Below are 16,145 nucleotides of genomic sequence, written 5' to 3'. Positions count from 1 at the left end.
TTTCTGTTTCCCGTGAACTTCCTGCCCGGAACCCCTCGTGGTAGGCTCTCCCGCTCCGCGGCCTCCTCCCCGCAGCACAGCGGTTTTGAAGTTCTTATATGCGGAGTGTGTCGTTATGGGCCCAGGGACCCCTGCCCTTGCCATGGACCCCGCCTGGGCTCAGGCTGCTGCTGGCTATGTCAGAGCCATGAAAGGGGTCCTGGGGCTTGGGTCCTGTCACTGAGCTCTCTGCTCCAGGAAGCCGGCGGGATCGCAGTCAGAACCACGGATGCGCACGGAGGTCAGAATACTGAGCAGATGCCCAGGGTAGCAGGAGCGTCCCCGAGAGCCACACTGGCCAGGCATTAGCCACAGATCGCACAGCAGGACCCCAGCCCCTCACCCACACTGTTGCCGCGCCGGGGGGAGGCAGTCTGTGGGGTTGGCGCCATATGCTGGGGCTTGCTGTCCTGCTCTTTCTCCGCTGAAAGCTACACACAAAGCAAGACCAGCGACGGGGGGAGTTTACACACGTGTGGGGGTGTGTGCTCGTGCGGGCGCATAGGTGCCTTTGTTCATGCACGCGGGTCCTCCTGTGAGCACGAGCAGGCACGTTTTATGTCCGTGCGTGTGTGTGCGCGTGTGAGCGTGTGTGCACGTATCAGTGCGTGTGAGTGCCTGCGCCCACCTGTCCTGCACTCTGCCTCGCTCGCAGGCTTGGCCTTCCAGGAGGCGGCGTCTCTGGCGTGTGCACGTGGGATCACGGGCTTCAGGAAGCCCCGTGGCACACGTGTCCTGACTTTCTGGACACACCACTGTGCGCGGGGCAGGTCCTGGTTGCCCCGGGCAGGGGGCTGCGGCTCTGCAGGCTCTGGTTTTGTCTTCTCAGTGTTTTTGTGGCAAACAGGTGCCGACGTTTGCAGGTTCTGAAGTTATTTTCACGGAGCAGAGGGTCTCTGAGGGAAGGTCGTTTCTCAGAGATGTGAGTGGCTGCGGTGGTCACGGCCCTGGGTTGAACAGGAGGCCCCCGCTGCCTGTAGTCTCGGGGTGCCCTGGGCTAGCACCTCCTAGCCCCGCCCCACAGCGGCCTGGTTCAGGGTCTGCTGAGCTGGGGGGCACACAGGCCCCCCCATGGGGCAGCCTGTGCGCAGGGGTGTCTGGAGAAGCGAGTTCTGGGCGGGAGTCAGGTCGCTCATCATCGTTTCCCGAAAAGCTCTCCGGGGTGTAAGACCGTACCTCGCGGCTTGAGCGGTGCACCAGGAGCAGGACCTGCGGCCTCGTTGCCGACACACTTCCCACTGCTGGCTCCCGGCCTCTGGCCCCCTCGCTCCGCGGGGCCCCCATGTCGGGCCCCATCTCCTCCGGTGCTCCTGTGGTCAGACAAGGCTGCCAGGACAAGGGTCCCTGTCACCCCCAATGGAGGCTTTGCTTCTTGAGGTCTCCTGGGACGTGTTGGGCAGGAGGAACCGGTGAGCAGACCCAGACCAGAAGTAGCCTTGGCGCCAGCCTCGTGGCCCAGCTCCCTGCCCCGCACAGAGGTCCTCAGGCTCCCTGGGAGGGCTCTCCTGGCTGCGTGTTACGTGGTCAAGCTTCCCTCCAAACCGGCCCCGAACTCCCGCCCACTGGTTTCTCTTGGGCCTGGCCCAGCTGCCCCATGAGAGGCACATCCCCGGCCACCACAGGTGCCACACACGGTGCGCCTGGGAGGTGGCTCAGCCCATCCGGCTGGGCTGGCTTCCCCAGGGAGGCGTGTGATTCTGGGGACAGGGGAGCCCTGCTGTTCCCCCACCCAAGGAGGGTATCGGGATCTGAGAAGGCCACGTGGGGGGTCCTTGGACCTAAATGGGCCTGGAGATCTCCTGCGCTGGACCGTTGAGACCGAGGGAGAGGCAGGGAAGGGGGTTGCTGAGCCATCCTCGGGAGAGACCCCCTCCGGCACCCTGTCCACATGCCCCTCACCCCCTCCTCATCTCCCACTCTGGTCCTCTGGCCACTGAGGGGCAGACTCCGGATGCTGCCATCCCTCCTGACCTGGATGGAGCGTGCCAGCCTGGGTCCCCAGAGCAGACAGGCCAACAGGTCAGGTGTCATGAGGACCTGTGAGATCGATGGCCCGGCCGCTGAAGTAGGAGGTTGGGGGGCCAGGAGCCTTCCGCTGGCTACCGAGGGCCTGCCGTGGGTGGCAGTGTAGTCAGAGCTTGGGACCGTGTAGACGGACTCCTGGCTGGTGGCCTGGCCTGTCGGGGGCCCCCGTGCCTTCTCTGCACCCCCTCCCCTCCCCCCAGCAGGCAGCGGGGCTCTGGGAGGCCAGCCCTAGCTTTGTGAGGCACCTTCGTGGGTTCCATTGCTGCCGTGGCAACCAGGGAGGTAGGTGCCTCCTGCTTGTGCCGTGACCAGGGAACCTGCAGGCATAACCTCGGCGCATCCCAAATGGGAGAGCAAAACAGTGACTGGGGAGCTGTGAGGACCTGTGTCGGGTGACGGGGTTCAGGGGGTCACGTGTGCCCAGGTGGGGGCACCCAGGACTCTGTGTTCTAGGGAGCGCAGGGGGACAGGCAGGATGTGGAGGGGTGGTGGTTCCAGCCCCTGCCTCCTGCCTCCATCGTTGGGGATAGCGGCGCCCGCATGTAGCTCCTACAGGTTGGCCCTGCTTGCGCTGGACATGTAGCGGTGGCCGTGCTGTCCAGGAGCATCGAGGCACCCACACGTCTTGCTAGAACCCTTAGGCATGACCCAAAACAAACGCCAGGGCCCCCGCTGGGGCTGAAAGGGGACCCAGGCCTGCCCGAGCCCACGGCCACGTCTGCACAGTAGGGGAGGACGGCGTTCGCTTCCTGCAGAGCAGGGCGAGGGGCTCGTTAATGGCATTTACAGAAGGAGTCGGTGAGGGCCCGGCTCAGACTGGACGGGGGCGTTAGGGAGGTCACCCAGAGGGTGACACTGGGACAGGTGCAGAAGGCAAGAAAGGGCTGCGAGCGGGCGTAGGGGACGCAGCTCCAAGCCCAGGGAAGAGCCCAGGGAAGAGCCCAGGGAAGGCCAAGGAGGTGAAGTCCAGAACCCCCGTGTGCCTGCAGGCTGCGCTGTGCTGTGCACGCTTCTGTGCGTGCGGTGGTGTCACGTGTGCTGTCACACGTGTGGCGTGTGCGTGTCGGCACGGTGGTGTCTGCATACGCGGAGCCCGTGTGAACCATGCCCGTTCCGCCCCAGGAGACCGGAAGCGTCACGTTTGTCGGGAGCCGGGGTTTGGTTGTGGGTTAGAACTGACGTGACCCCCAGGAGCTAAGAAGGTTCGCACTGCAGAGCGGGTGAGGGACCACGCGGTGTCCGTGAAGGGGGGTGTGTGAGCCAAGGCCTGCCATGGGAGGGGCCAGGGTGAAGCTGCCCCGTGGCCCCGACGTGGTCTCTCCCCAGGACCCCCATCCGCCCCGCCTGGCCTGCGGCTCTGTGACTGTGAGGAAGTGGGTGCCCCGCGCAGGGCCCGGGGGTGATGCTCCACGCGCGCCGTCCTCACGCCTGTGCCATAACCCGGATGCGTGTGTCTGCCGTGGGGTTTGGCCCTCGGCACCTCCCGGCTTCTCTGGGGCACTTGCGGGTGTGATGCGGGGAGCTTCTCGGAGCCCTCTGAGGAGCGGGGACCCATGTCCCGGGAGGCCTCACGCCTGGCCCCCGCGCTCTCGAGACCCTTGGCTGGAGCTGTCTCGCTTGAGACTTCTCAGAACCTCAGGAGCCGCTTGTTTAAATTTCACAAATTCCTGTGGCTGTTGAATTTGGGGCTTCCCCACGAGGTCATGGTGACATTTCCGTCCTGGGACCCCCTGCAGGATGGGGGGCTGTGCTCATCCTGGCCAGTGCAGGTGGCCCTGGGACTGACCTCCGTCCTCATGTCTTGCTCCTTCCCCAAGATAAGTTCCCCATCTCTGTTGTCCCATCACTTAGGATTCCTTCCTTGGTGTCACTGGTTTGCCTCCCCCTCCCAAGGTCCACGTGTGCCCTGGATCTGACTCCCCCTCCCTTTCTGTTGGTTCTCCCTCGCATCTAAGTGTTGCTTTGGGGACGATATGGGAATCACGTGGCAGAGCAGGTCCCTGCCCCAGTCCCAGTGTGCTGGTCTTGCTGTCCATGGGGGATGCTCTCTGTGGGCCCCCGGGGGTCTCACTGACTAGGGAAGCCCCTCCTGGCCTCACATCCTGAGAAAGGAGTGGCCAGCCTGTGGAGAGCAGCCGAAATCTGCCCTCATGCGGCGATGCCCCCAGGACCCTCAGGGCTCCGCCTCCCGTGGCTGTGATGGGTCTCTCGCCCATTCCCTCCGCCTTCCGCCTGGCCAGAAGTGGCCGCCACTCCCTCCCAGCCCCTCCCCTCAACCCTGGTGGCCTGGAGCGCCTGGAGGCCCCGGAATCCCGCTGGCCCGTAGGTCTTCACCCTGCAGTGAGAGCAGCGCGGTTCTCTGGGAATGTGGGATCTTGTTCTGTCCTTAAGGGAAAATCGTAGAAAGATTCTCGGAGGATTTCAGGCACATAGAAGCGTCACCTGGTCACCGAAGCAAAGGTCTGCTTTTCCTGCAGACTTTTCCTGTGTTTCCCTGGTGACGAGGGCCTCCTGATGGGGGTCTCCTTCCTGCCTGTGATGGGTCTCCTCCTGAGTCCGAGTCTCTCTGTAAACAAAGCCCGTGCCCATCCCTGGAGGCGACCACGGCCACAGCCACACTGGGGTGGGGGCGGATGCCTCTCCTGGGTCCTCTGCCGTGTGGGCCACGCACGCTCAAGCGTGTTAGTGCAGTTGTCTCTCTGCTGTGGGCCGGACAGACACAGGATCCCCTGGGACCCTGGAGGGCCCTCCAGCCCCCACCTGCCCCCAGAGGTGGACCACCCGGGGCCCCCTTGCCATACAGCTGCGGGAGGCGTCCATGCTCGCCTGTCTGGCCCTCCTCCCGTCTTGTAGATGGATTTGTGTGGCAGGAGCTGGAGACGGGTCGTCCCAGAAGCAGGGGGCAAGCGGCCCTCGCCCCCCAACAGGTCCCGAGTGAATGGCTGGTCGAGGCCCCTGCATTCCTTCCAGGCGGTGGCCTGGGTCACGGTCCTCATCCTGGCCGTCGCCAACTTTGGCATCTTCATCCCCTTCCTGCCACGGGACTGGAAGGACGTCGCCTACGGTGTATCCTTTAATGTGTCCAAGGGGGGCTCCCAGGGGCCTCCACTAGAGCTGGCTCAGGCCACACGTGCCCTCTGGGCCCCCTGCCACTCCATCCTGTGCACCCAGTCGCCCACGGGTGCGGCATCTTGCCCTCTGACCCCGCCCCCCTTCACCCCAGATAGGCCCTGTGGCCACAGCACCGATGGATCCCTACGTGTGTTCCCGTGTGGCTCACGGGAGCGGGGTCCCAGCTAAAAGCAAGACTTGCCCTCCGTCTGTTCAGGGAGAACGCTCCTGGTGGCGAGGTGCAGAGGGACCCTGGAGTGGGGCGGAGAGCCCTGAGGACATGAAGGAGTCACACGGCCAGGACAGACGTGCTAACACAAACGGGCACGGTCCCGCATCAGCCACGCATGGGGTCGCGCAAGCAGATGCTTGGGAAGAAGGCTTTCTGGCTCGCATTTGAGCAGCCCACCCAGCTCAGGGACCGCAGCCTGTCTCCCGGGGACGTCCGCATGTCCGCTGTGGGCTGGATCCCGGTGGCTGGGTGGGAGAGGCACGCCAGGGACCCAAGGGGTGTTTTCAGGGGACACTCATGGTGACAGTGGCCCGTTTTCAGCTGCTCGTCCCCCTGCTTTCTTGTTTGGCCCCTTCTTGTGGCCTAAAAACCTGCCGGTGGGCAGTGGCTGGACCTGCAGATAGGGAGGCTGCTGGCCACTAGGACCCACCACACAGGCCATGGTGGAGGCCGGCAGTCCCATGGTGGCCCTGAGAGGAGGCTGCCAGTGTGTCACCAGAGCAGCTCCAGGCTGGGTGGGCAGACACTGGGGACGTGGATGCACACGGGGCTGTCACACAGACGGGGAGGGTCCGGGAGCTGCCAGTGCTGTGCTCGCCCTACCCCCAGCCACCAGCAACACCGGCCTTGATCCCTCCTCACACCTTACTCTGTGGGTTGCGGATCCCAGTGCCACCCATGTCTCCGTGTCGGGGGCCCTGACCGGGCTGACCTCCGCCTGCGGGGCCCCCAGCGTGTCTGGTCCACAGGAGTGGAGCCGGCAACACGGGCCCCGCCCCAGGCCTGCGGTAGGGGCCTGTGCTCTGGCCACTGGGGGGCGCCGCGGTCCTTCGTGTCTGCAGGGACGGGCCTGGCCCCATGGAGGAGGCTGGGTGGGGTCGCAGCTTCCGGAAGACAGCCCAGCCCTAGCAGGCCTTGGCTGACCCTGGGGGTCTGAGCTCCCCCCATACCGCAGAGGGAAGCAGCGCCACCCATAGGGTCCGCTGTGCAGAGGGCCGGGCGTCGGACGGCACTCCACGCGGTCCAGGGGCCTGTGTTGTGGCTGGGACCGTGCGGTGACATCCTGCTCTGAGTCCAGTGCCGGCGTGAGGCGGACGTGCCTGGGGCAGCGGGGGCTCAGGGGTGCGCCTCACTTCCTGCAGCAGAACCGGAAGGACGGGAGGGCGTGTGTCCGGGCTGGCGCCGCCGCCACTTTACCAAACACAGGCTGTTGCTAGGGGACTGAGGCCTCCGGGCCAGGGCCTCCCGCTCGCCAACAGTGGGACCTCCTACCCCGCTCTTATGACTTGTCACTCACGGGAGCCCCAGACACTCAGGCGATGGCACTTGAAAGTGAGCGTGGCAGCTTGGCGTGGCACCGCCCATGACACTCTCGGTGCTCAGCCCGTGCTCGCTGACACCGGGAGTGAGGAGCTGACCCAGCGAGTGGCCAGGCAGACTGCTGTCGCCTTCTGCTGGTCCGTGTCATTCCCATGATTTACCTGGGGTCACCGGCTTGAGCACTGGGAGGCAGTAGGTCAGACAAGCTGGTGGGCTGTGTTTTTGCTTGGAAAGCCTCGTGTTTAGGGGGCTGTGGGGGGACTTAGCCTACCGCATGGGGGGGCTGGAAGCCGCACCCCTTGGCTCCTGATGGGCAGGTTCTGGGAGCACCTGCGGGGTTGGGACATCTGGGGGAATCAGCGGCAGGCGGCTCCATGTGGCTGGCCCAGTGGCTCGGGTCAGGGGCCTCAGGCACCTGCACTTTGAGGGTCAGAGTATGAGTCGTGCTGTCCCCACACTGTGTCCCCGGTGGTGGTCTCGTGCAAGCCCTGTGTAGCTGTGGGGGCAAAGGACTTCAAGCACACATCCCAGCCCTGGCCTTGCCTGCTGCCCTCCTGTGCTCCCTCCCCGGCACCTTGCCCGCCCGTTTCTGAGGCAGGCGGAGGAAGGGGCCCGCACCTGGGCCAGCAGCTGGACCCCCTGCAGCGTCAGACTGTCCTGCGCCCGCTGCTCCTGCAGCCTCCTGTTGCCCCGGTAACCACACGAACATGCCTAGGGTCTGGCCAGCGCCTCGGGCTTCAGGGAGCAGGTGCAGGGGGCAGGCACGCCAGCAGTTGTCTCCAACTGTGACCATGAAGTCCGGCCCCGCCACTGCCCCCCCTACCCCGCCCTCGCTGATTCACGCCCTGCATGGAACAGGCCGTGGTCGGCTCAGACTTGGAGCAGGGGAGGCCCACGCCCTAGCCAGCCCTGCAGGGTCGGTGGCTACATGAAGTGTCCCAGTGTCACTGCCTCCTCTCCACGTCCCTGAGGGATCTGGTCAGTCCCTTCCCCACTAGGGAAAGTTCTCAGCCGCCCCTCCACCTGCCCCCGGCCTGGGAACCAGCTTCCTGGTCTGACTGCCCGCCCTCCGCTCATCCTTACCCATCCCCCTGACAGCGATGCTCGCCCAGCAGGCCTGGCTCCCCTTCGCCTCCGTGCCCACAGCGGGCACCAGAGTCCCGTGTCTACACTGGCACTGAGGCTAGAGGAAAAGGGGCAATGAGCAGGTCTGGCCAGAAGCAGCCTCCTGCCCGGGGTTGTGGTGCAGCAGCCTTTGCGGCCACAGGCCCACGCGCAGGTCGGAACCGCTGCCAGCTGGGTGGCTGACCCCAGATCACAAGAGGGGCAGAGCCTGAGAAGGATCCCACGGGGGCTTTGCAGGACAGAGTTATGACCTCAGCCCCCTGCTCAGAGCCCCCGCTCCTCCCCTCCAAATCATGGCAGAGCCGGGTGCCCACGGCCGGCCATTTCCCGCACCACACCCTGGATCCCGGCCTGGAGCCCTGAGCCAAGAGCCGGCCAGGGAAGCAGGGCAGGGCGGACAGGGAGGCGGCCTCCCCCGCTTCTGTTTGGTTTCCATGGGGACAGTGTGTTGGTCCCGAGGTGGAGGAGGAGGAGAGGATGAGATCCCAGGGCCTGGTTTCACCCTGGGCGCCATGGAGGGAGTGGGTGCTGGAGAGCCCGAGGGGCTGGGGCGGGGAAGCCGAGAGCAGACGGAGGCAGACAGGGCAACCCCGCGTCCCACGGGCACTGGGTGTGGGAGCCCTCCCTCCCCACCCTTGTTTCTGGATGACCCCACACGTGCTCTCCCAGCTGCCTGAAAAGCCCCCACGCCTCCTTTAGCACCCAGCATGGGCACCCCCCCCCGCGTTGCACGTTCAGGTCACCGGCAGGTGCCCCCAGGGCCCGCTTCTGCCGGAAATCCCCTCTCCAGTGCGAGTGTCCGTCGTGGAGGAAGGAACAGGGCGCACTCCGTTGACCGCGGCGGCTGTGAGTTGGGCCAGTGCTGGAACCCGGCTCTCAGCCCGGCACTCTGCTCCCATGGCGCTGGCCAGCAGCCGCCCTGGGTGGGGACCAGGCCCAGCCGCGAGTTCCTTGACGCTCCTGCCCCAGGTGACCGGCGGACTCTTCTTTCTGCACTTCTCCGTCCACCTGCTTGCAGTTTCGATCGACCCGGCCGAGCCCAACGTCCGGCGCAAGAAGAACTACTCGGAGCCTGTGCCGACCTTCGACCGGTCCAAACATGCACATGTGATCCACGACCAGTACTGCCACCTGTGTGAGGTCACCGTGTGCGTGCCCGGGTGTGGGCGTGGGCGGGGCCAACGGTCCCCTGCCCAGCGTGGTGGCTGGCCTGCGGAGGACACGCCTGTTCCCAGGCTGCTGGCTGGCGCGCTGTCCTTGAACGAGAAGCAGTGGCTCTCAGATGCGCCGGGCCCCTCGCCCAGCAGATCTCTGCCCGGGCTAGTCGTGGCTTCTGTGGGCAGCCTGGGCGGGAGGCCCGTGGCTCAGGGTGGGGTCCGAACCCAGCCTCCAAGCTGGAGCCCTGGCACCTGTAGTGGGCGTGGTGAGGGGACGCCACCCCTCTGGAGTCCCGTCCTCCGTGCTCCCTGCCTCTCCCCTGCAGGCGGATGGGGGCGCGGACCGCACCTTCTTCCCGTAGGTGCTGCCGGCAGGCTGATGCTCCCACGTTCCCCCTCTCAGGAGCCCAAAGGCCAAGCACTGCAGCGCGTGCAACAAGTGCGTCTCGGGCTTCGACCACCACTGCAAGTGGCTCAACAACTGTGTCGGGGGCAGGAACTATTGGTGAGCGGCCGCGGGGGCTTGTGGGGTGGGCAGGGCCCCAGGAGGGCCCTCCTGCAGGCTGGGGGGGCCTCACAGGATGAGCACGCGGGCCGCAGGCTGGCTGCAGGGGCTCACGCGCTGCCCCTCTGTCCCCCACTGGGGGCCGTGAGAGGTCCCAGCCCTGCAGAGGGGCAGGGGCGGAGCTGCAGGGTTTTGAGGTGCTGGCCTGGGCACGGCCACCTCCTCCCAGGGATGCCATCCGAGCACAGAGCACGGGACTGGGCTGCCCTGGGAGCAAGCGTCCAGGCCCGGTCGGGCTCAGGGCCAGGGCCTGTGAGCGTCAGCAGGAGCCCGCGGCTGGAGCCTGGGCTCTGCGTGGCCAGGAGAGGAGCGGCGCTCCCCATGCTCGTTCACACTGGCCTCCGCTGGCTGGTGATGCAGCTGCCAAGGGGGTCCCCTGCGTACCCACCACCCCCTGCCGATGAGCCGTGTGCACCCGTCGCCGAGCGGGAGGACCACGTGAGAAGTGCGCGGCTGGCTCAGGCCAGAGGAGCACTGCAGCTTTGAGCAGAAGGAACTGGAAAGCTCTCCTAATTAGAGACGCCCAATCAGCATCCGGTGACTAGGGGTGCCTGGGAGCCCCCGTCCCGCCGCCTCCCTGCAGAAGAGGAGCCCCTGGCCCTCCAGGGTAGGGCAGGCGCCCTGTTCACACTAGCAGGGCTCTCTTCTCGCCCTGGACACACATCCTTAAGGCCTTGCGGCCGTGAGCTGGTCCCCCTGAGGTTCAGCCGTTGGGAGAGGGAGGCCCTGCCACGGAGGAGGACCGAGGGGGCCAGGCCCCACAGCACACAGGCTGGAGCTCAGGGGTCCTGACGGGGCCCGGGCACAACAGGCTGAGGGGGTTCCCTGTGGGCCGAGAAGCCTCTTGACCATGGGGGAGCCGTGGAAGCCAACCCGGCAGGTCCTCACAGAGAAAGTGCTGGGTTGGGGGCCGGGGCTCTGCAGACGCGGGAGTCAGGCGAGGAAGCCATGTTTCGTGTCCTGAACATTGGCGGGACGGGCTCTGGCCCCCAGCCGGGTGGGAGGGCTGCAGCTTGCCAGCTGACGGCTCGATAGGACGGCCCAGGGGCTTCCTGTGTGGGGCAAACCCACCGCCTGCCGGGACTCCCTGGAGACCAGAACCAGGTGTGGGGCCAGGCCTGTGTCCCCTGCAGCTTAGGGACACCCAGGAGGCTGGGCCTGCGTGGGATCGCACAGGAGACGCCCCTCAGGGAACTGAGTGAGGGGCCACAATGTGACGGCATCTCCCCTGGACCCCTGGGCCGTGCTCCACATCTAGCCGACCCTGTGGGAGTGCCCACGTTTTAGCTCTCCACCTAAAGATGTGTGTAAAAAGCCCTCCAGAAGTTCTGGAAAAGCTTCATGGGATCAACAGAATTTCAGCTGAAGAAAACGTTAAAGGAGTGGTTTCCTCTAAGGTCACGAGAGCAGAAAGCCCTCGGGAAGACTGTGGGAGCAAATTCCAAGAATGCCCACCACAGTTTATGTTCTGGACGGACGGACCATTCTCGGGGTCTTTTGAGCACAGGCAAGGGGGGCAGGAGTGATTTCAGTCTGATGGCAAAGCACAAAGCCAGGCCCAGGGAGGGCGCGTGGAGCTCAGCCACCACGAACCAGACCCGGCCAGGCACCTGTCTTGTGCACCCCCCCGGCCTCCTGAACCAACGGATGGCCTTGATGGAGGACAGTGCTAGGACCCCACCGTGTGTCCATACCCAGTTCCGTTCAGCAGCAGCCGTCACTACCCCAACTCCAGGCTGAGGCCACGAGGCTCACTTTACGCAGTTCTGTGACTGCCGGGAGTGGTGGCCGTGCTGTGGTGGGATCCGGTGCCCGCCCCACCGGGCCCAGAGCCTCTGTGTCCCTGCTGTGAGCCAGGCGGCCCCTCCTCTCCGCCTTGCAGGGGCTCAAGGGGGCACGTGTGAGGATCCCAAGGCACAGGAAATGGAGGTGCCGTCAGGACGGCCGCAAAGTGGCGGTGTCCCCCAGAGAGCTCCCATGAGGCTCAGGGGCAGGAGACGGGAGAAGGCAGGGTCCTGGGTTCAGGGCCAGGCCACCCCGTACCGCTTGCTGCGCTTCCTGGCTGCGGGTCTTCCGGCCCTGAGCCCGGCACTGACCCTGCCTCTCCCGCAGGTACTTCTTCCTCTCCGTGGCCTCCGCCTTGGCCGGGCTGCTCTGCCTCATGGCCGTCCTGCTCTACGTCTCCATCCAGTTCTTCATCAACCCGGCAGAGCTCCGCACGCACCCCTGCTACAAAAGTACACAGCATCTCCTCTGTGACGTTGCTCCCTCTTGGGTCACTCGCAAGTGTTAGCTTGTACCTCCAGCCATCTTTGGGGTAAAAGCCTTCCTTCCGGGGGGACGCCAGCCTGGCCTGCCCCCAGCTGGGTGAGCGGCGTGGCCGGGTAGGAGGGCAGCGGCCCCCGACACCAGGAGGAGGTGCGGGACCCGTGGGTGCCGGCTGCTTGGGGGCTGTGCTCCCAGGTCGCCCCAGGCATTGGAGGGGAGCCCTCTTCCCCGGTGCCCTGCAGTTGGTCTGGGTGGGGAGCAGGGTAGGGTTGGGGAGGGCAGGGCTGCCCAGGGATGGGTTCTGGGTGATATATGGCTGCAGGTCTCTGCTAAGTGGGGGCAGGAGCCCAGCCTTAGGAACAGATGTGAGGTTGGATGTGGCCTCAAAGATACGTCCATGATCTCACCCCCGGACCCATGACTGTGACCTTACTTGGGGAAAGGATCTTGAAATGATCACTGAGTACCCAGGAGTGTGTGTGGAGGGGCACTGGGTCCGTTGAGAACATCTTTATGAGACTGGAGGGACACAGCCACAGCCCAGGGGTGGCTGGAGCCCCAGCAGCTGGAGGATTCAGGACAGATTGTCCCCCACAGCCTTGGAGGGAGCTGGGACCCACCACACCCTGACCTCCACACAGCATCTCAGTTCTTAAATGGCCAGTGTGTGGCCATGGGCCACAGCGGCCCGGATACTGATGAAGGTCCCCCAGTGGACCACCTGCATCTGTCTGGAGTGTTGGGGGACCTAAGCCTTTAGGGCGCAGACCAAGGCCGCCTGTCTCAGCCCAGGCCCCTCTCCAGAGCGCATCATGGCCCAGCACGTAGAGCAGAACAGAGGACCTTGTCGCTCAGCTCAGAACATTCCAGGACCCCCCACTCTGCCCAGGCTCTAACATCTCTGCAAGGCCCAGCCTCGGGTTCCGGAGCAGGTCTGGACAGCGCCCTCCTCCCGGGGAAGTGAGCGGCCAGCCGGCCCACGGGGCCAGTGATGACCCCACATCCCCCTTCTCCAGAGCCTGTGCTGTTGGAGGGCTCCCGCTGCCGTCCAGCCCAGAGCCCGGCTGCCCTGCGCCTCTTCCTGGGGGCGCTGTGCCCCGTGCACCCTCGCCCCGAGGCCCACACAGCCCCTGGCAGAGCCGAGCCCTTGCGGCATGGACTGTCTGATCTGCCCCTGCCTGGAAACGCGTCTGGGTCCTTTCTGTGGAACAGCGGAGCAGTGGGGCCTCGGCGAGGCTGGTCCCCACTCAGCGGACCGGCTGCTCAGGCTCTGTGCGCAGCCGGCGGGAGCCCCCCGCCTGCCATCCTTCCCAATAGTCTCCACGCACAGCCTCCAGAGCAGTCAGGGCTGGGCACGGGGGTTCCACGTGAAGGCCCTCCCCACCACGGGGTCTCTCAGTGCCCCTCCCTGCTCCAAAACGTGGCTCGCACCTGGAGAGCGGTGACCTCTGTGCAGCCAAGTGCCCCCATTAGCACCTTGGCGCGTTTCCTTATGGCCTCCCGTCCTGGGCATCAGCCGGGCCGTGCTGCAGTGAGCTGTGGGGACAGACGGTGGGGTGACTGCTGGAGCCCAGCAGCCTCTGGCCGCAGCAGGTGCACAGAGGCCAAGTGACCTTGGCTTTTCTCTGGGACCTGCTGGCTCTGGAACCACAATGGGACCAGCTACATGTGAGAATGCCTGAGGAACGAGGCGATGATCTGGGTGTGCTGTTCCGGAAGATTCCAGGGGGCTGCATAACCGCCAGTTTCCTGCGACACTTTGCTGTCATTGGTGGGAAGTCATCGAAACCTCACCAGCTGAGGGGACAAGCGTGGGGTCGGCCAGCTCCACGCACATGGCTCTGCAGCCCCCGAGGCCTGCAGTGACGCAGCACAGCGGGCCTGGCTGCCACATTTTGGGGCTCCACACAAGGGCCTGGGGTCGGGGCATTTCAGCCAGAATTCCGTCTCGGGCCTGCACGTTCCTCAGCGCTTTCCTTACACTTAATTTTGCAGTGCAGGCGGCCACGCTCTGGAAATGCCCCGAGGTGCTGGCCACGGCCTTCAGGGTCTCTGGGAGAGTGAGCCTGGCTGGTTGAGGGTGGGGACAGTCTGGCAAGGACCGACGAGGATCTGGCTGATGGGCAGGTTGGGTGTGGGGGCCGGGCATGGGGCCAGGCTCTGGGACCTGGACACTTGGTCCCCCTCCTCCAGCCCCAGAAAGTGGGATGGAAGAGAGCTGCAATGGCACTTAGGTAAGGCAGGGCACACACCCGGGTGAGGAAGAGGGGCTCCCTGGGGCTGGTTTCCTCCTCCTGCCGCCGCGCTCTGTCTCCTGAGGAGAGGCGCAGCCATGCCATGGGTGCCAGACATCGTGCGTGTCTCCCTTGCCTCCACAGAGGTCTCCAACAAGAACACCTGGCTGCTGTTCCTCCCCCTTTTCCCTGTAAAGGTGAAGACCCCCGTGGTCCTGGGCATTGGGGTGTTGGTGCTGCTGTTGGACGTCATCGGCCTCCTGCTGCTGGGGCACCTGCTTGTCTTCCATCTGTATCTAAGTACGTGTCCCAGCCTGTATGTCTGCCTGTGCCAAGGCAGATGATGGCTCAGCTGGCCGCTGCCAGAGAGGAGCACAAAAGACAAGTCAAGATGAGAAGAGACACCCCTCGAGGGACAGCAGGGCTGGTTGTGTCCTGAGACCTGCAGAGACCTCGAGTTAGAAGGTTCAGAGATAAAGGAGTGGAATCTGAGGCAGGAACAGGGCACTTTGAAAAAAGAACAGGGGATTTAGAAAAGCACCAAATCCTAACAATGAGAAACCGCCAACCAGGGCCGGAGTCTCTGCTGGCCAACCTCGCCGCAGGGAGACGGGTGGTTTTCTGGTGTCCACATGGCACTGCATGCTGTGGCTCCACCGCTCCCTGGCACAGGGACAGGACATCTGCACCCCATGAAGCCCTTCCTTGAACGTAGATGACGCTCTGTGGTCTGGATGTGGGAGAGGCCAGCACCGGTGGGCCCTGTGCAGCTGCTGGAGCCAGTCTAGTGCAGGGAATATCCTTGTGTCCTCTGTGGAGCCAGGGCCAGATCGACCCAGGCCCTTCTTAAAGCATCCACACACTGGCCAAGGGGACGGGGTGCATTTGGGGACACAGTCACAGCATACGTGATAGCCAGCAGGTGGCTAGTTGGGCAGGTCCAGAAGCCTGCTGCAGCCAATCAGGATGGACAGATGCAAGACTGAAGGACAAGTCCACAGGGCTCCTGGTCACCTGCAATCTGGGGACAGGGAGCAACAGGCTCTAGCTCAGGCACCCGGAGTGTGGTGGTGCCATACTCACTATGGGCGTGCACAGGAGACCCCCGGAAGGGAGAAGCACACTGAGCTTAGGGCTCAAGGTGTTGCGGATAGGGGATTTGGACATCAGAGAAGAGACCTCCAGAACAAAGTGGGGATATTAGCTCTTGTTAGTCACAGTAAAATTACCCCAAAATGTAGGCACTTGAGACAACAGTCTTAGTGCCTGGCAGTTTCTGTGGGTCCCTTGTCCCATCATGTGCCAGGAGGGGCTGTGGTCTCATCTGACAGGGGACGATCCACTTCTAGGGTCATCACCAGGGCAGTGGCAGGTCAGATCCTGACCTTGGCTCCTTGTGAGTTGGTAGCCAGTGCCTCCTGCCATTCCTTGTTGTGCGGACGCTCCAGCTCGACAGAGCGTCCGACAGGGCAGTGGGCTTCACCGGAGCAGGCAAGAGGGAGCAAGGCAGAGCCAGTCTTTTGTAGCGCAGTCATGGGAGTGACACCCCATCACCTCTTCTGCAAGGCACTGGGGTCAGCCTGCTCGCCAGAGGGTGGGACCACGTGAATGCCCTGAGGTGGGGGGACTGGGGGCTGGCAGCTAGATGCTCCACTCTGGAGCTTGGGAAAAGGACACCCAGATGAGTCTGCAGCACAGGAGGAGGAGTGGGAATGCTGGTGAGGGCAAGCTGTCCCGGAAAGAGGCGCAGATGCGGGAGTGCCAGCGGCAGGGGTTAGGGAAAGCCACCTTCACACAGGTGGGGGATAGCCTCCCGAAGGACAGTGGCTCTGAGCTCCCATGCTAGAGCCTACTAAGGCCAGAGCGAACACGGGGGACACTCGGTGCACACTGTGCTCTGGCCTCGCTTCCTCGACTGCCTCTCCTCTCGTTACTGTCAGATGGAAGTGTGCCACAAAACTCAGGAGTGTGAGCTCTGGGAGACACGCAGCGTGTGCTTACCCTCCGACGGTGATGGTGGCCGGGCAAATCTGGGTAAGGGATGGGAGTTTTCATTAGCATGTAACCAG

General features: G+C 64.5%; 1 protein-coding gene across 1 annotated transcript in view; it reads left to right on the top strand.

Moving 5' to 3' along the window:
* Positions 1 to 4,904: 4,904 nt before the first annotated feature.
* LOC116870223 (probable palmitoyltransferase ZDHHC11) overlaps positions 4,905 to 16,145 on the top strand; it is a 36,801-nt gene continuing 25,560 nt past the window's right edge. Inside the window, exons 1-5 of the mRNA XM_032861822.1 lie at positions 4,905 to 5,130; positions 8,822 to 9,000; positions 9,413 to 9,514; positions 11,687 to 11,811; positions 14,221 to 14,376. Coding sequence (XP_032717713.1) covers positions 4,918 to 5,130; positions 8,822 to 9,000; positions 9,413 to 9,514; positions 11,687 to 11,811; positions 14,221 to 14,376 — 775 coding nt within the window. The 5' untranslated portion in view covers positions 4,905 to 4,917. The remainder of the gene's footprint in view (positions 5,131 to 8,821; positions 9,001 to 9,412; positions 9,515 to 11,686; positions 11,812 to 14,220; positions 14,377 to 16,145) is intronic.

This window comes from Lontra canadensis, unplaced genomic scaffold, assembly GCF_010015895.1.
Source record: "Lontra canadensis isolate GAN:19392208 unplaced genomic scaffold, GSC_riverotter_1.0 scaffold22, whole genome shotgun sequence".
NCBI classification, from domain to species: Eukaryota; Metazoa; Chordata; class Mammalia; order Carnivora; family Mustelidae; genus Lontra; species Lontra canadensis.
The sequence above is the reverse complement of the archived record's forward strand: the minus strand, read 5'-3'. Positions and strand labels throughout refer to the sequence as shown.